This window comes from Vombatus ursinus, unplaced genomic scaffold, assembly GCF_900497805.2.
Source record: "Vombatus ursinus unplaced genomic scaffold, bare-nosed wombat genome assembly UNPS02015088.1, whole genome shotgun sequence".
Classification (NCBI taxonomy): Eukaryota; Metazoa; Chordata; class Mammalia; order Diprotodontia; family Vombatidae; genus Vombatus; species Vombatus ursinus.
In genome coordinates, this window is record NW_020954866.1 from 38,233 (window position 1) to 57,829 (window position 19,597).

A 19,597-nucleotide genomic window follows, 5' to 3' on the forward strand; every position below is an offset into this window, starting at 1 on the left:
GCTGCATTTGTGTGATTAACCCTGTGTTTCATTAACATTGTACAGGACAATTTATTATCATATGTTTTGCTGTGCCAAAAGTACACATTAAGGGTGGTATTGCGTATGTGTTAATAGCTCTGGATGTTTTCCTATTAAAATTTTATTTTAGAATTCTAGTCAGTGTCTTAACATGCACAGTCTCAGCTTTCTCCTTGATACTTTTATATACAATGTGTCTTGCCTTGAGAAACTCAAGATTGTGTGTGTGTGTGTGTGTGTGTGTGTGTGTGTGTGTGTGTGTCTTTATCACTAACAGGACAAGGCTGTGTGGTGCTATGGAAAGAGAGCTAGGGGCTAGGAGATTTGAGTTCAAGTCAACAACTTGCTGTCTGTATGGCAGGCTATCTACTCTCAGAGATGTGGTTTCCTCACCTGGGAAATGTGGAAGTGGGATGCTTTCTAAAGTCACTTCCAATTCTGATATTCTGCGATTTTGTGTTATAGAGAGTGCAGTGGGGAGAGAAGTGAGGAGTACAGAAAGCCAAGTGTGAATCAGGTGGCAAGCAAAGAACCTTTGTCATGGATAGCAAGGGATATAGGATCTTAAGGGGAAAAACTGGTTTCAATTGGTGCTGGGAGTTGGAAGGAGCATAGAAAGAAGAGCTCTAGGATGAAGGGAAACTTACTAACAACAGATTGAGGGCTGTAAAAGACATACAGAAAGGGAAGAGTCAAGAACGAGAGTGACTAGGGAGAGCTAGGGCTCAGGAGAGTATTGGAAGAGATGGAGGGGCATTCGAGGAAATGAGTTTTTCACCCAGGGAGATGGTAGTTCTAAAAGGCAGGAATTAGAGGAGCAGAAGACTGGGTTTTGCTAGGCATAGGACAGAAGGTACTCCAACCAAGTAAGTGGAAGTTCTTAAAATAAATTGGGTTCAAGATTCTAATTAGAATGTTGGTGTGATGCCAACATTGTGTTATCATTCCATTATCACTTACTTGATTGCAGTGGAGGAAAGGCCAGAGATCATGGGGACCATGAGGATCCAGATACTCAAGGAGGACTTTACCAATCCTGTGTCCAAGGTGGTTTCCACTCAATTGATTGCATCAGGGAAGAGTAAATATTAAAGTACTCTAGACTCTAGACCCTAAAGTGTACAGGACATAGAAGGAAGATTTTCTCCACCCCCTTTAGATCATGGGCATAGAGGCAGGGTGTTTGTGTGGGTGGGGGGAGGGATCAGAGACTGAAGATGAAAAAACCATAAAGCCATTAAAGGAAAATCTTGTTTTGTTAAAACCATCGCCATCTTTTTGCCAAAGGGAACTGGGGTCAGAGATACGTCAAAAAATGGCCAAATGGTAACCTCCTCCCCTGAACGGCAGTGGATGGAATCAAGAGTCAGTAGGTGGCACTCAGCCAGGAGGCAATGGTAGGAGGGAAGACTTAGGATAGCTTTGTAGACATACATCCCAGGAGACTGAGTCTTGGTCTGGGACATTAGCTTCAGTGCTGTCCAGATTGTGATCTCTGTGTGTTTTCATCACAGGAACTCTGTCACCGCCGCCAGTGTTGCTGGAGGCCTCAGGAAAACAGCAGTGCCCCCTCCTGCTTCTTCCCCACAAATGGGGGCTACAAAGTCACTGAGGGGCCCACATATGCAGACGAAGGTATATGTTGCTCAGGGCTGACTTAGTCGATGGAATGAATACTGCGCAGATGAGCCAACAATAAAGAATGTTTCTCTCTCTCTCTCTCTGTCTCTCTCTGTCTGTGTCTCTCTGTCTCTCTCTGTCTGTCTCTCCCTCCTTCCCTCCCTCCTTCTTCCTCCCTCCCTCCCTCTCTCTCTGTCTCTCTCTTCCCTTCCTCCCCCTCTCTCTGTCTGTGTTTCTGTCTCTGTGTCTCTGTCTCTCTCTCTCTCTCTCTCTCCCTTCTCAGGATTTACAGCCAAGTTGAGAAGATTGCCCTCCTCATCTCTGTTTGGATATGATATCACTGACATTCTTCTCACGGCAGAATACCAGACAACTAATCGCTTTCACTTTAAGGTTGGTTTGGGAGTTATCTAAGGAGCTACATTTATTAAGAATGTTACATATTAAACAGATCTCTCTGTACATTACTGCAGAGGGAAAAGGACATGGGATCATAGCACAATGGAAAGAGTGCTAGAATCAAAGGGAAGACCTGTGTTCAAATTCTGCCTCTTAACACTTTTTGTGTGACCTTGGGCAAGTCATTTAAACTCTTTGGGACTCAGTTTTTTCTTCTGTAAAATGGAGGGGCTGAACTAGATAGCATCCCTTCTGGTTCTCCATCTAGGATTTCATAAATCTAAGCAACATGGAGACATAGCATAGTATAATGGAAAGAGCCCTAGACTTGATATTGGATTTAAATCCAGGATCTGGTACCCATGAGTGTGACCGTGGGTCACTTAAACCCCTGAGCCTCAGTTTCCACATTTGTAAAATGGGGAATAATAATTCTTGGGATCATAAACATTAAAGCGTTGTTGCTAAAAACAAAACAAAACATAGCATCCATTAAAATAAGAAATCAAAGTTCCTACTTCTAATCTTAAGGAAGAGATATGGTCAGACAGCCTCAATCAATCAATTAACACTTATTTAAGTGCCTACTGTGTGCCGGGAACTGTGCTAAGCACTGAGGATACAAAAAAGAGGCAAAAGACAGTTCCTGCCCTGGAAACAACACGCAAACAAATACATGCAAAGCAAACTATATACAGGATTAATAGGAAATAACAGTGAAGGCACTAGAATTAAAAAGGATTGGGGAAGACTTGCTATAGAAGGTGAGATTTTAGCAGATTAGAAACATATCCACAATACGCCAGGGTGCCGAGTAGAATGTTTCTGAGGCAGAATTTAAAGCCTAAAAGTATTAGAATTGGAAGGAATCTTAGAGATAATGTGACCCAACCCCCTCATTTCACAGCTGAGGAAACTAAGTAACTTCCCCAAAGTCATCCAGCCAGTTAGTGGCAAGGTTGGAGGTAGAGGCTAGGTGTGCCAACTTCCTGCTCCCCACTTCCCATGACAGAGTTTAAGGAGTTGGAGCTATTTCCAGTGTGATGGTAGCAGGGCACAGTGGTGAGGCACAGAGAGGATGCAGAGCTGAACTGCGGCCACCTTAGGATTACTCCCTTTCCAACCCGCAAACAAAGGATTTCAACAGTTTGCTGGTAAATGTTTACCAGCCACTCTGAAAAAAATAAAATGTACCCATGATATACTTTCAGTTTAATTTGCATTATTAACATTTTTTCCACCACTTTCTTAAGGCTAGACAATCAATAAAACAATAAATTTGTAGCTTTTGAGAGTTTCTGAGGTGTAAAGCTCAAGCTGAAAATTTAACTATCAGTTATCATAAGACGACATAAACTGGCCCAGTAAATGCCCCAAATGCCCTACTTCCTCTGGAATTCTCACACTATTAGCTAAGGAGACTCTTTGAAGGAGAAATCCTGGATACTAGAGCTGCAGTGGTAAGAATGAGTACATGGAAGTATAGATCTTCCCTGCATCCTCGAGCCTGTCTGCCAGCAGGGAAACTGCCATGAGAATTCTCAAAACACTGTCGTGGCTAGGGGTGGGGTACCTGTAGGGGGATGGTTTGAAGGGTAAGCTTGGAGTTAGTCCTTTGTCCCATATCGAATTTAAAGGAGACAGATTTCACCTCAGTATAAGAAAAGTTTTCCTAATGATTAGGGCTGCCCCCAGAATGAAATACATTTCCTTGATAGGCACTGAGTTTCCCTTCAATAACCTAGGCTGGATGAGTCCTTCCTGGAGATGCTGTAGAAATGATTTTTTTTTAAGGTCCTTTGGATTGAACCAGATAGTATCTGACCTCTTTTCCAATTCTAGCATTCTGGTTTTTCTGTCCTTTGTTTCTCTCCTGGCAGATCAGTGATCCTGACAGGAAACGGTATGAGGTCCCCCATGAGCACGTTCAACAATTAGACCAAAAGGCAGCCTCCAATTTGAGCTACCGTGTAGAAGTCACCAATAATCCCTTCGGCATCAAAATAAGAAGGACAAAAAACAACAAAGTTCTGTGAGCATTTCTTTGTGCGTTGACTATATTGCCAAATCTTACCATTTCTTATTGGAGAAAGCCAGGCTGAGTTGTAAAAAAAAAAGTTTGAATGTCAGAAAATGTTCAAAGAAATTCAATTTTATTACTTTGAAGTGAATTCATTAACACAGATTTGCAAACAAGTTTCTAAGCGGAATTCTTGTTGGATACTGGAAGAGGTATATTTTGCCACGGAGTCTAGATGGACGATACAACTATCAATCTTTTACTTAAAAGTTTAGACATGATCAAAGAATGCTAGACTATAAGACAGGCACACATTGGTGCTATTATTCAAGTGTAACTTTTAACAGGGGTGAATTTAGCTAGGACCCTATGATACCAATGTGGTCTCCCCCCCCCCTTCCTTTGACAACTTATTTAGTTTTTTATTTTCTTGCTTGCTTGATTATTTGTTTTCTATATGAACTAGAAAATTCATTCTTAGCCAGGTCTAACATAATGGTGATGGGTTGTGTCTGAATGTATAAAATATTATCTTTTTCCTCTTCTTCAATAGAATCCTAACCTAGGCAGAACTGAAACCAGGTACTTCTGCACCTGAATCAAGGGAGGGAGTCAAAAGGTGACTGCAGTAGCAAGATAGTGGAAATAGGAGAGGGCTCAACTGGAGCTCAGCCATTAGTGAGAAGGGTGGAATGAAGTAGACCCTGGGACAGCGTGAGGTATCTGTGTTCCTGAAGGACTGGTTACTGATGGGGAGGTACGGGATAGGGTAAGAAGTGAGTCTGGGGACGATGCTAATGGGGTACTTTAAATTTTGGTGCCCGTGAAAAAGCACTGGTTATACCATCCTGCTTAAAGTTTCTGAACCTGGTAAGTTTTGTCAACGTCATCTTCTACAAGACTGACAAACCTAAATTGTGACAACAAGGTCTTCTGTGAAAAGTGCAAAGTTGAGTTATGTAATTGTCAGTGATCTAAACCAGGACGCCTTTAGGGCTCAAAGTAGCAAAATACACTAAGGAAGAACTTTCTGCTCTTCATTTTAGCCAATATCTGGCAGAGACAACTTGTTAATATACATATATTTCTGCTTGGAGAGAGAGGTCCAAACTGGCAAAGTTTCCCCTGCTAATTAGAATTCTCCCCAACCCAATGTCCTTGAACAATTTATAGTAATTATGAAACAAAAGAAACCATTCCACAGCAAAACTAAACAAAGGTACGACATTGAGGTTTAGCAATTTTTTGAATTTGTTCCAAAGGAATAGGACTGATATCAACATTGGCCCACCTTAGAGACAGATTTTCTGGAAACCACCTGTTCCCTCTTTAACCACTCCCGCTATAAAGATTTCCTCTTTCAATCTGGCCAATGGTAATGACTTTGTCATTCCACTCTTAGTTTGATCACCATAAATAAAACTAATTCTCTTCATTTCAGAGAACCAAGATCCCTTCCTAAACTTGAATAGGGTCTACTAATTTAATAAAACTTTGATTCAAGTGAAGTCAAGAACTTCAGAGTGGGACATTATCTCTTTGGCATTGTCTTCTAGTAGAAAAAGCCTGGAAAGGTTTTCCATTGATGTGAAACCAAGGATTTCTGTCTTTGTATTACTGTTAAAACATTATTTCTTAATATTTCATAACCACCAAAGTCTTAGTGCTGTACATGTCCACAATAAATAATGAATGCTGGAGTACAGAAATAAGATGCTCATAATGAAAATAAAACTTAAAGACTGAGAAGGTCTGCTGTCTCAGCTCTAGAATTCAGGACTTTTTAAACTTTTCCACTCCCATCCTTTCAGTGCTCTTAAACTGTGGGTTGTGACCTCATATGAGGCTGTGAAAAATTTGGCAACAGTAAAAGGTTTCTAAAAATGTAATGATCAAAAATTAATTCAAAATCAAATGTGTAATGAATCCAAATTGTTTCTGGCAGTGCTTGGCCATGTTATATTGTGCAACTTCATGGTGGCCTTGGTTCTGAACACAAAGCATGTTCCCCCAATTTAAAAAGTACTGTCCTAGATAATTTTTATTTTCCATTTACCTTGATGAAAGCACACCTCAAATTTTATTAACCTTGCAGAGGATGACAAATGGGAAGCTGGACTGACGATGACATGCCTTGCTTGGGCCAATCAAATTTTGGAGACAGCTTCCTTGACTTCTAGAGAGAGCTAGTCTAAGCCAACATGGCAGTCAAGCCCTGGTATTCTGTTATCCTGGTAAATATTGCTTTAGCCATAGGAAAAACAGCTGGCTGAGTAGTGAGTATGGGAAAGGAGAGCAGATAAAGTTTCCTGGAAAAAAAAATAAAGATTGTTCCTTGACTTTTTCTTATTTCTTTCCATGTGTGTCCAGGTTTGACACAAGCATTGGACCCCTCCAATATGCTGAGCAATACCTGCAGCTCTCTGTCCAGTTGCCTAGTCACTATGTGTATGGATTTGGGGAACATGTACACCAGCAGTACCTTCATAATATGGACTGGAAAACTTGGCCTATCTTCACCAGGGATGCCATCCCTAATGATGTGAGGACTCTACTATGCCATCCTTTGTTTGCCAAAATACCTAATACCTCATTTTTGGGAACAGATCAATATGTGGAAAATTCATTTGGTGAATTTCCAGATATTAGTGTCTAATCTTTCTACTAATTTTGATATAAAATTTTATACGCACACACATGTTTAGAGGGAAGGAACAAACTTGGACATAAGGAACAATTTTTAAGAAGCAGTGAATTTTTAAGAGTCACATATTTGAAGGAAAAGTTATATTCTGATGAAATAGTAATAGAGTACTTGAGTTACAAACCATGATTGTATTATAATCAGAGTTAATTTTATGCCTGACACAATAGATTAAAAACTTAGAGGTAAAAACACAATACCTACCTACATCTATTGCTAATAAAAAAAATGACATTTATGTAGTGCTTGTAGCACTTCTTAAACTGTGGGTCGTGACCCTATATGGGACTGTGAACAATTTGGCAACAGTAAAAGGTTTCCGAACGTGCAATGATCAAAAATTAATTCAAAATCAAATACGTAATGAATTCAAGGTGTTTCTGGCAGCACTTGGCCACGTTGCATTGCGCAACTTCATGGCAGTCTTGGTTCCAAACACAGAGCACTCGCGCTTTGCACTGTGCACGCCCTCATGCCACACGATGCCAGTGCATGCTGCTGAAACACGAAAAGGGGTCATGAATAGAAAAAGTTTAAGAACCTCTGCTTTAAAGAACTACAAGTTTGCAAAATCCTTTACATACATTATTTGAGCCTCACAATTCTATACAGATATTATGTCCATTTTACAGATGAGGTAACTGACATTCGTAGAGGTTAAATTGATTGCTCTTGTTCATATAGTTAATAAGTTCCAGAGACAGGATTTAATTGCAGATCTTCCTGACTCCAAATCCATTACTCCATCTACTAGGCTACACTGTCTCCATGTTGGACCAAAAAGTTCCCCAGGATCTATTATTCTTCCTCTGTACCCCAGGCCCTCACCAACAATCTGTTGTAGGAAAATACAACTCATTTGGTTGTTCAGACATTGTTTTCTAATGATTTGTGGGAGGTGCAGATTCGATCTGAAGGTTAAAGAAGAAATGTGATGCTATAAAATACAGTACAAGGGTAGAGGGACCAAGGTAGGGAGAAATACATTGATTGAAAGACGCCCAACAATATCTGAAGTAATAAAGGAACATGTTTCCTGAAACAAACATGAGCAAGGGATCTAGAAATTCCTTAATGTTAGTTTTTCTACTCTAAATTTCTCTAGGTTGAGAATCTGTATTATGTTTACTTTCTCATGACTTTTTTACTGGAAGTAATAGACAAAGTATGTGGTTTTGCCTTGACCATCATGGAGGAAGAATTGGTTTTCCCTTTCTCAGTAGGGCTAAATCTGTATCCATCTAAAATATCCTAAAGCCTTTATGCCCTGATGATCATAGCTTCAATTTTTATTTAGATTTCTTAATGCTCACTTTTTTTTTTCAAAGATGGTGCCTACTTTCTTTCGGCTTCTAATTCTACTTCTATAGAATTTCCATTATTTGTTTAGAAAATTAGTCATCCTCAGCAATAGCAGTAGCAGCATTGTCAGTGACTTGGGCCCTGTATCAGATGATAAACTGTGATCTTGTGGCATAGAAGGAAGGAGATTTTAAGAGCCCTTCCTATTATTGAAAATGCTGAAGCCATATTAAAATAAATGGGCTTCTAGTGTCCTAGAAGAGTTCATGCTCTGGGCCAAACAACCCAAGAACAGTGTCTTTTTTCTCAAAAATCCTAGTACTGTCCATGTAAATAGTGTTTTGTTTGGTTCTATATCAAGGCTACTTAAAACATTTTTTAAAAGCCTTGAATTATAATTTTCTGTTGCTTTAGTTTTATTCTGTGTGTATGTATTTGTGTTTTCTACAGAACATGACTAACTTATATGGTGCTCAGACATTCTTCCTCTGCCTTGAAGACGACAGTGGTTTATCATTTGGGGTTTTCCTAATGAACAGTAATGCCATGGGTAAGAGGAGCTTTGGGGGCTGTGCAGTAGGCATCCAGCCTGGAAGTTGGGTGTTTATAAGCTGATTCTTTTTGGTGGAATAGAAATTTAGGAAGGACGACATATTAAATCTGAAGGGCTTCTGAAGAGACTGTTTCTTGAACACAGGTCTGTTAGTTACAAAGCTAACTTATGCAAATGGTAGCCTTCTCAATTCTTGTTTACCTGTAGTCTGAAATTTCCCATCATTCAGTAAAGATGCGAGGACCCACGTAGGGCATCCAGGAGGCGCAGTGAATAGAGTGCCGAGTCTAAAGTCAGGAAGATTCATCTTCTGAGTTCAAATCTAGCCTCAGACACTCTAGCTGTGTGACCCTGGGCAAGTCATTTAACCCTGTTTGCCTCAGTTTCCTCACCTGTAAAATGAGTTGGAGAAGGAAATGGTGAACTACTCTAGTATCTTTGCCAAGAAACCTCCAAATAGGGTAATGAAGAGTCAGACACTACTGAGCAACAACAGCTAAGACCTATATCCAGATTTCCCAATCTTTTCATATTCAAATAGATCAATAAAAGTCTGAAAGGGCTTTTTTTTCCCTTTTTTTAGTCCTGCGCCCTTATCCCCTGCAAAGATAACTACTCAGGGTCTGATGTCCTACCGTTTCAAGCAAGTAGGTTGAGCGACTCAATTGGTCAGGGGATCCCTGATCACACTCTCCCCATATATGTGCATATTATATTTTAAGTTACATAGTTTATATAATGTGCTATCCATTATGGTCTCTATCACTTTTTATGTTATATATTATATAATATCTATTATATACACTTATTATATGTAATGTCAAGTACTGAAATAAATCAAACTCATAAGTGGAGGAATAAAGCATCTTTAACTGAGATAACAGGGTAGCTAGCAAACCTGCCACCCTAGGGGATGTCTCCCCAGGAGACTTAGAGGAAAGGTTCTTATGTTTCCAGGAGAAAAGAGGGAGGGGATCATATTAAGTTGCAAGGCCTGGTCATGTGATGCCAGCTGACCTTGGCATTCTGAGCAAGGAAAACCATTTCATTCTAGCTGTTTTGCCCTTCATGCCTTTAATCCCAATGGAAGGGGGTAAGGACCGCAGAAGCCACTTAGGAAGCTGGTCTGGCTCAAGCTGGCTTTGTTTGCAAGGTCCTACGGTAGAGACTTAGGGTGTGGCTCAATTCAACCTAATTGAGAGTAGCTGGAATGCAAGGACTTAACTGGAATCCAGACATCCCTAGGATCATTAAGAGGGAGTGGCAGGTAATATTACATTTAATATTAACATTTTTTCTGTTAGTGATAATCTATATAGCCTATAAAATCTATTAAATAGAGCCTGACATTCATATATGATACTGAGTTTGCACAGCCCACAAAAGAGGCTTAAAAAATTTGGATTATTTCTTTTATTAATACGTTAGAGGGAGAGAACTTGCAAATTTACTGATAAAAGGAATATCTACCTACCTACCTACCTATCTAGCTATCAGAGGAAACTTTGTGGCAAGGTGGATAGAGCTAGACTTGGAGACAGAAAGCAGTGACTTCAAATCCTGCCTCAGACCCTGATTAACATTATTGTCTTGGGCAAGTCACAACCTCCATAAGCCTCCATTTTCTCATAGTAAAACCGAGATAAGATTAGCATCTCCCTCTCCGGGTTGTTGTGGGGATCTAAGGAGATAACATATGTAAAGTGTTTTGCTTACATCAGAGTACTTTCCCTCTAACTTGATAATAACAGGAACTAATCTAAGCCCTGGAAACTTATCTCGGAGGCTGTAGAGACTCAGAATCATTCATTCACTAAAACAAAAAAATAAAACTCACTACGTTAACTCTTGGAGAAAGAAACACATAGTCCCTCCTCTGGAAAAGCTGAAGAGGTTGAGGGAAATAAGAAGTGCATAAATCATTGTAACATAAAATTGACCATTTTATGCAGAGCTCTGTGAGAACTTCAGAGAGAGAACATTTGATAGGGAAAATCAGAAGGCTCCTAGAAAGAGGTGTCATTTGGGATGGGTCCTGAAAGAAAGGCAGAATTAGAAAAAGATGGGGGTTGAGGGTAGGAAGAAATAAAAAGGAAAGCAGGTGATAGTGGAGGCAAGGAAGCATGAAATCAGGGGATTTGTCCTGGGGCAATGAATAGTGCAAATTGTCAGGAGTATAATCTATCTGAAGGAGTGTTGTTAGAGATTAAAGTAGAACTGTTCCTTGGAGTCTGAGTGTGAGGGGTCCATGGACAGCAGTTGAAATTCCCAGGGCAGAGAAGTAACTTGATCAGTTTTGCATTAGAAGATTAACCACCAAGCAAAGGATTAATTAGAGAGGAGGTGGGGGTGGGGAGAGAAACCGGAAGTGGGGATACTAGTTTGGAGGGACTTGTTCAGGCCGTAGGTAATGAACCTTAATGGCTAAAGCCTCTCATGTCCTCTGTATAAAAGAGAAGACATACAGCACATCCCCAAATCGCTGGTTAATCCCCTAACCTTCAGAAGAATCCCATTGTTGTCTGTTCTGCCAAAATCCCACTTCATATTTGTTTTTGAAACTTCAGAGAGTTATATAATGCTTCCATGATCATCCTGGTTCATCTTCTGAGCAGAGGGAGCAAATCACAAATGACAACACAGAATAAAAGAAAGCCAGGACTTTTCTGCCTTGCCCTATCCTTTCTGCTTCCCCCACCTTTGCCTTCCCCCTTGTTTGGGATGCTTGTCTGATCAAAGGGTTCAAATGAGATTGAAACTAACAATTTTAAACCTTCTGAGGAGCAGGAGAACCATCAGGCCTATCCTTTTGCCTTGCAGCTGCCTCCTAAGATCCTCCAGGTTTCACCATCTTCCCTGCTTCCTTGTCCTACAGTCCCCTAGCAAGGGCATCTTAACTCTTGAAGTAATCTAGTTACTTCTGGGCCTTGGCATTCTCTGAACCTTTAGGTCTTAATCTAGGCCCTTCCATCTACCCTTCATCTGAACTTTCTTTTCTCTGTTGTTTACCCCAATTACAGTATGAGTTCCTTACCAGCAGAAACTATCTATCTCAGTGCTTACCACAGTGCTTTGCACACAATGAACATTTAATAAATGCTCATTCATTCATTCATTCATTCATTCATTTACTTTGGCCATGTTTATTCTCTTACATTGGAAACCCCATCCAACTCTCTTATAATTCCATTTAATTTCACTCTATTACTGTAGAATGCTATTTAATCAATTCAACAACCATTTATTAAGAGCCTACTTTGTAGAAGGCACTATACTAGGTACTGGGGATTCAAAGATAGTGATAAAACAATCCCTACCTTCATAGACCTTACATTCTACATTCCCTGATTTCATGGTGGGAGAAGAATGTAGTATCTACTGATAAATACGAGATCATTTGGTTGGGGGAAAGCACTGTCCGCTAGGAGAGACAGATAAGTCTTCACGAAAGCAATAGTTAGGTCTTGAAAGAAAATAAAGATTCTGAAAAGCAGAGATGAGGAAGGAGAACTTTCCAGTCATGGAACTAGCGTGAATGCATCTGGGCAGGAAATGCAATGTCAAGTGTGGGGAACAGCCAATGACTTAGTTTATCTGGAAAGTCAAGTGTGTGAAGGAGAATAATATGAAATAAGGTAGAAAGGTAGATTGGAGCCAGAATGTGGAAATCCTCTAAAGCTAGACTGAAGGAGCCACTAAAGTGTTTTTACCAGGTACATAGTCATACTGGTACCATTGGAAAATTATTTTGGCAATTATAGGGAGTATATTGGAGAAAGGAGAATCAAAATTTCATGAAACCAATGAGAAGATTATTATGATAGCCCATGGTATTATAACAGTTCATTGACACTTTGTTAATCTAGATAACATCAATGATATATTACCACCAATACCTATCTTCAAGTGTCGTAGAGTATTTGCTACTTCTGCAGCAATGAGATTGCCACATGGTACTTCCTAGAGTTTATACCTGTATGGGAAGGCTTATTTCCGTATCTTCATAATATTGAGGTCCTTGAGATCCTTGTCTTTGGCTGAAAACAAAGGCTTGAACTAGGGTGTTGTCAATAGGAATGCCAAGAAGGAAATCAATAGGAGAGACATTGCATTGGTAAAACCAGTGGGACTTGGTGATTTTGCTGATGTGAAAGATGAGGGAGAGGAAAGAATCAGATGACTATAAGGTTTGAATATGGGTGACTGACATTGAGGCAACTTTTTAAGGAATGGAGATAAAAGAGCAGAAGGAAGGCCAGACAAGGAAGACAGCCTTGCAAACTATGAACTGATTTTATTATGTATTTGAAAAGCAAGCTATACATAATGGAGACCTGCAGTTTCACGTATAATACTCTTTCTGTTCTATTGTGTCTATTCAAATGATCATCCTATTTGGTGTTTGTTAAGTTTGGGAAAAATAAAAAGTAACAACAGCAAGAATATAGGTAACTGAGAAAATGGTAGTGACAGGGAAGTCAGGAGGAGAAACGGGAATAAGGATGGCTTCTATTTTGACTGTGTTGAGTTTAAGGAATAGGAAAGACATCTAATTACATATCTCTGGTAGGTAACTAGAAATGTTATTACAATGTTTCAAAGATAAGGTATGGAGAATCACCTTCAATGAAGTCATAATTAAATTCAGAGGAGAGAATTAGGTAGAGAAATGAGATAGTATAGAAGGGAGAGGACTTAATTTTGAGGAAAATACGGGCATTTAAGGAAGCTGGAGGCTAAAGAGGAAGACAAAAGGAGAGCTCAGAGATAGAGGAATCAAGATAAACAGTAAATAAAGTATCATGGAAACCTGGAGTTAAGAGATTATGAAGAAGGAGATGGTGATTAACAGTGTAGTAAGCAGCAGAGAGGTCCAGGAGGATGAGGACTGAGTAAAAGCCATTAAATTGGGCAATTTGGAAATCAGTGGTGACCTTTGAGAGAGGTTTTATTTAGAGGTAGAAAAGCAATGGGGAAGTGACTTTAGACTATTCTTTTAAGAAGTAAAGAAATGTAACAGTGTAAAGACAAAGATAGGAGAGCAGTACAAGGTACAGTAGTATTAAGGATCACATGTAGTGGGGATAGGGGGCAGGTGTGTTAGGATAAAGAAGAATTCAGCACATTCATAGGTAGAAAGAGAAACCAGAGGGGAGAGTGAAAGTGATCCTGAGAGTTTGAAGGGGAAGGAGGGAGGGAAGGAGAAAGGAAAGGAAAAAGAGAGAGAGACAGACAGACAGACAGACAGACAAAGAGAGAGAGAGAGACAAAGACAGAGACAGAGAGAATGGGATTGAAGGGGCAAAGGTGAAGGAATTTAATGCTGATAATGTTTAACAGCTGACTGCATGACATTTTAAAATTTAATTTACATTAGCATTTTCTCCAATACTTTTCTTAAATTTAGATAATAAATGAAACAATAAATCAATCCTTGTTCTTGATTTCTGGGGTGTAAATGCTTACGATGAATTTAACAGTCTGTCACAAGAAGGAGGTCACCTCGTCCTCTGAGATTAGTTTGGAGGTGTGGAGGATAGGAGTTGAAGTCTCCTCCATGGCAAACTTCTCCCTAAAGTATTAGGTAAAATCATCAGCTGAGAGTTGAAAGGTCAGGCAGTAGATTGGGGAAAACCAGGGAACTCAAGTTTGAGGCCAATGGCCCAAGTTAATCAAAAGAAGTACTATTTCTTAATCTTAACTTTTTTGCTTCATGTTTGGTTCCACTTTGATAAATGTCAGAGTTCCTCTTACTAAGGGAATATGTGTAATTCGCATCCTTAGGGATCTTTTACTATAATACTGCAATTATTTGTCTTGGGGGATTGTGGTATTTCCTTGCTTAAAGACAATGAAGGGCTGAGATGATCTTTTAATTTCCATGATGTGTGGTCTCATTTTGATTCCTGCAGAGGTTGCCCTTCAGCCTGCTCCTGCAATCACTTACCGTATAACTGGTGGCATTCTTGACTTCTATGTGTTCTTGGGAAATAATCCAGAACAAGTTGTTCAGGAATACCTGGAGGTAAGTCTCCATTCAATTAGTGGTTATTTGTGATTGCTATTTGATAAATCATTTGCTTTTTACCACGAGGAGAACAAAAAAAAAAATGATGTATATATTTTGGTTTGTAAGCCTCCAGGAATTTGTTTGAGATCACTCACCTACATCAGGCCAGGAGTTCTTGAGATTTAAGGACTTCGGGAATTACATCTCAGTAAAGTTCATTTGTTCATCCATTCAATTATATTCATCTATCTATTGATACGCAAACTCATATCATAAATAAAATAGAACAGCGAGGAAAGAAATAATTTTTGAAACTATGGAGAGGGGACAAGTTCATGACCAAACAGTGGATATAGGAATTCCAAAAGACAAAATGAATAATTTTAATAATATAAAACTGAAAAAGTTTTTGCAAAAACAAAATCAATGCAGTTAAAATCAGAAGGGAAATGAATAACGTGTGGGGAGTGGATTTTTGCAGTAAGTTTCTCTTATAAAGATTCCATTTCCAAGATATATAGGGGATTGACTCTAATAAATAAGAACAAGAACCATTCCCCAATAGAAAACTGGTAAAAAGATAAGAAAGGGCAATTTTCAAAGGAGGAAATTCTAGCTATCAACAGCATATGAAAGAATGCTCCAAATCACTAATAATAAGAGAGATGCAAATTTAACAACTCTGAGGTTCCACCTTACATTTTTCAGATTTGAAAAGATGGCATAAAATAGGAAAATGACAATTTTTGGAGACCCTAAGGAAAAAAGCACCCTAATACACTATTGGTGGAGTTGTGAACTAGTCCAGCTATTATGGATATCAATTTGGAACTATGCCCCTGGAAATCACTAAACTGTGCATACCCTTTGAAATGGTGATACCATTACCAGGCTTATATTCTAAAGGAATTAAAAAAGAGAGAATATAACCGTATTAATAGCACCTGTCTCCCAGGGTTGTTGTGAGGATCAGATGAGGTAATAATTGAAGTATAATTGTAATTAGCTTAATGCCTAGATCACAGTGAGTGCTGTATAATGTTAGCTATTATAGCTATGGGGGCATCTAGGTGGCTCAGTGGATAGCATTCTGGCCCTGTAGTCAGGAGGATCTGAACTCAAATCTGACCTCAGACAATTATTAGCTATATGACCCTAGGCACTTAACTCTAAGTTCCTCATCTGTAAAGTGAGCTGGCGGAGGAAATGACAAACCACTCCATATCTTTGCCAAGAAAACCCCAAATGAAGTTACAGAGAGTTGGACCTCATTGAAAAGACTAAACAACAGGGGCAGCTAGGTGGTGCAGTGGATGGAGCACCAGCCCTGAAGTCAGGAGGACCTGAGTTCAAATCCAGCCTCAGACCAACTTGACGCCTACTAGCTGTGTGACCCTGGGCAAGTCACTTAACCCCAACTGCCTGAAAAATAGAAAAAAAATTTAAAAAAAGACTAAATAACAAAAATTTTAGCTATTATTACATGTCCAAAAATGTTTATAGCCACTCTATTTATTTTAGCAAAGAACTAGAAATGAAGGGAGTGCCCATCCATTGGGTAATAACTCAATCAAATATGGTATATGAATGTAATGGAATATTGTTATACCATACACAATAGTGAAAGGTGTGGAGTAACCTGAGAAACCTTGTATGAACTGCTGTAGAGTGAAGAGAGACCAATTTATGATAAAAACAGTATCGTAAGGACTAACAACTTTGGAAGACTTTAAAACTAATCAATGCAAAGGCCAATCATAACTTAGAAAGACCTTAAATCCATCAAGGTGCAGAAGGAGATGTACATTTTCAGACACAGCCAATGTGGGAATTTGTTTTGTTCAACTATGCGTATTTGTTAAACTTTTTTTTTAAATTTGGATTTGAGGAGCTATGAAGAGGAGGGAGATTAGTGATATCAGTTTCTCCCCAAAGGAAAAAAAATGGGGGAAAAAAAGAGAGTCATTTATGCATCATGAAATGCATAGAAGAAGACAGAAAGAATGCTGGAAGGAAACATAAAAAAGCAGGGCAGCATTGAAAGTTATATGTTAAATTTATTATGTATTGTAATATGTATAACTATACATTTAATATAATATTACTCATTGTTATTTACTAAATACGGTATCATATAATTAAGAGAAAAGCAAGCTGTATGTAATACAGATTTGTAGTTTCTTGCACAATCTTCTTTTTCTGTTCCTTGTATATGGAAATGCTAATTTTATTTGATGTTTGCATTGAATACCTACTAGGTGCAAGGGGTTCTGGTGGCTGTGGAGAATTCCCAAATGATAAAATAGAGAAAACAATGGATTGAGTCAAAGAAATTTCTGCCCTAGGGTCCATCAGTTACTATGCTGGGTTCATATTCAATTCAATAAAAATTATTAAGCTCCTACTATGTGTCAGGCTGTGTGCTATGTGCTAGTGATACGAAAAGAGGCAAAAGACAGTCCTTGTCTTCAAGGAGCTTACAATCCAATGGGGGAGAGACACAACATGTAAACAAATATATACAAAGCAAACTTTCTCTCTCTCTTACTCTCTCTCTCTCTCTCTCATATATATATCTATATATCTATATATCTATATATACACATATATGCACTATATACATATACATATATACATATATAAAACTAATGGGTGACCTTTGACAATTCACTTAACCCTTTTGAGCCTCTTTTTTTTAGTAAAATCTGTAAAATGGAGATAATGATATTTGCCCTGCCTGCCTTGGGGCATGGTTTTATCAAATGAGATGTATAGTAACTAAAAGTGCTTATACAAATATAAATTAAATATGGTAAATAGCATATGAAATAGTGGGGGAGGTAAGATATACACAAATAACTGCCATAAATAAGCGATTTATGACAAGTACAATAACAAAGGTATAAATTCTATAGGAATTTAGGGGAGTGCTAGCTCATAGTAGGTGCTTAATAAATTCTCAGTGATTGATATCATTATCAGCATGCTGGAGAGAATTACATCCTTAGGAGAGAGCATATAGGTCAGAAACTTGTTAGAGACTAGCATTTTTATTCAACTGAGCACTTTCTAGAATTTTGCCTGACCAAATTTGGATCACCTTCTCCCTATGTTCTAGCCAAACTATACTACTCACTATTACCCTCAATGCTATTGGTTATATTTTCCCTTAGCCTGTGAATTCACTTCCTTTGCAACATCCCCCCACCACCTATCCTCTCACTACCTGCTAAATTTCTCCCTATCCTTTAAAACTTGTTTCAAATGTCAGGAGGCCTTGAATAATTTCCTCCTTGCATAATCAATAATGACCTTGTGCCTCACCTAGCACATTTGTTTCTCTCTTAGCACGTCATGTGTTTTCTCTTTGTATTATAATTACGCATAATTTGTATATGTGTCACAGTCCCTAAGTTTCACTGGGGCAAGAACTACTTATTTCTTATCTAATTGTTTGCATGCCTTCCCACACGTAGAATAGTGTTCTACTTAAAGTAAATGATTAATAAATGTTTATTGAATAAGCAGTTATTGCTTCTCAAACTATGTGAACTTGAGGTTGCTATGTGATCTCAATGTTTTCTGTACATTTCCATTACTTCCCCCCCACTTAGGCAATTGGGGTTAAGTGACTTGCCCAGGGTCACACAGCTATTAAGTGTCAAGTGTTTGGTCTGAGGCCAGATTTGAACTCAGGTCCTCCTGACTTCAAGGTCAGTGCTCTATCCACTGCGCCACCAAGCTGCCCCATTTCCATTACTTTTTAATAATTGCTATTGAAGGACTACATAGCTGCAAAGTAAAGACTGATGAAGAACATAGCATTTCATGGAGAAACCTTTACAACCCTGAAGGCATTGAGTACTTGGTGGTTTTTATAGTGAAATGGCGATAATGTTTCCAATATGGGATAAGCTGATGTCAAACATTGGTTTTCTAAATGCTAGGTCCTTCTCTATTTCTTTCAGCTCATTGGACGACCTTTCTTGCCCCCATACTGGAGTCTTGGTTTCCAGCTCAGTCGTAGGGATTATGGAGGCATTGAAGGACTGGCATCTGTTGTCACCCGAACACGTGCTGTTAGGATACCTTATGTAAGTGGGAACTCTGCCCCTCTCAGCCCCTAACCATGAGGCTTGACTTCCCAATGACTCCAGAGCCCAGTTGACACCAGAAAGAGCTCTCCAGACCTTGCCATGTTATGTCTGCACATCAGAAATCTTTCTGCACATATTTTGCTTTGGAGAACTCACCTGTTGTGTAGAGTCAGTAGGAGCTACTCAGGCTAGCACTTGTTAAAAAGGGAATGGTCATAGCAATGTTACCCTAGATGTTCAACAATGGAGTAAAGCAGGATGTTAAAAGGCCTCAAGGTTATACCCTGTGTGGGTCAGTTGAAAAAAAACAAATAAACAAACAAACAACAAAACAGGGCATGTTCATCCCAGAGAAAAGAAGACTGAGGTGGGGATATGAGTCTTCACATATTTAAAGGGCTATGTGGATCACTGTGGAAGATGAAATTTTCTTGTTCAGAACAAGGAACAATGGGTATAAATTTCATAGAAAGACAGATTTGCGCTTATTATAAGGAAACCCTTCTTGGTGATTAGAGCTACGTAAGAGTGGTATGGACTTTCCAGGGAATCCCTATTCTTAGAGGCATTTAAGCAAAGACGGAACAACAGCTTGCCAGGTGGATTGCAGAAAGGGAACTCATTCAGGTATGGGTTGGGCTAGCTGGCTGTTGGAGTCTCTTCCCTCTCAGATTTTCTGAAAAGACTTGAAACACGCATACACAGAATAGTTACAGTTGGTCTTCCTGGATTCTGGTCAGCCTCTGCCTCCAACCCCAAGTGAACTTTGCCTTGAAATGCTCTAGTATTGCTTAATGTTTACCATGGCCAACGTCCAGGTGTAAATGAAAAAACAAGAAGTAATTGGTTTGCATCTGATAAACATTTTCTG

At 39.1% G+C, this 19,597-nt stretch overlaps 1 protein-coding gene across 1 annotated transcript in view; it reads left to right on the forward strand.

Annotated features, from left to right (window-relative positions):
- LOC114031143 (probable maltase-glucoamylase 2) overlaps nt 1-19,597 on the forward strand; it is a 42,333-nt gene that overhangs the window by 5,027 nt on the left and 17,709 nt on the right. The window contains exons 3-9 of the mRNA XM_027846160.1: nt 1,536-1,656; nt 1,925-2,034; nt 3,921-4,072; nt 6,431-6,602; nt 8,517-8,616; nt 14,532-14,644; nt 18,598-18,723. Of these exons, the coding sequence (XP_027701961.1) occupies nt 1,536-1,656; nt 1,925-2,034; nt 3,921-4,072; nt 6,431-6,602; nt 8,517-8,616; nt 14,532-14,644; nt 18,598-18,723 (894 nt within the window). The remainder of the gene's footprint in view (nt 1-1,535; nt 1,657-1,924; nt 2,035-3,920; nt 4,073-6,430; nt 6,603-8,516; nt 8,617-14,531; nt 14,645-18,597; nt 18,724-19,597) is intronic.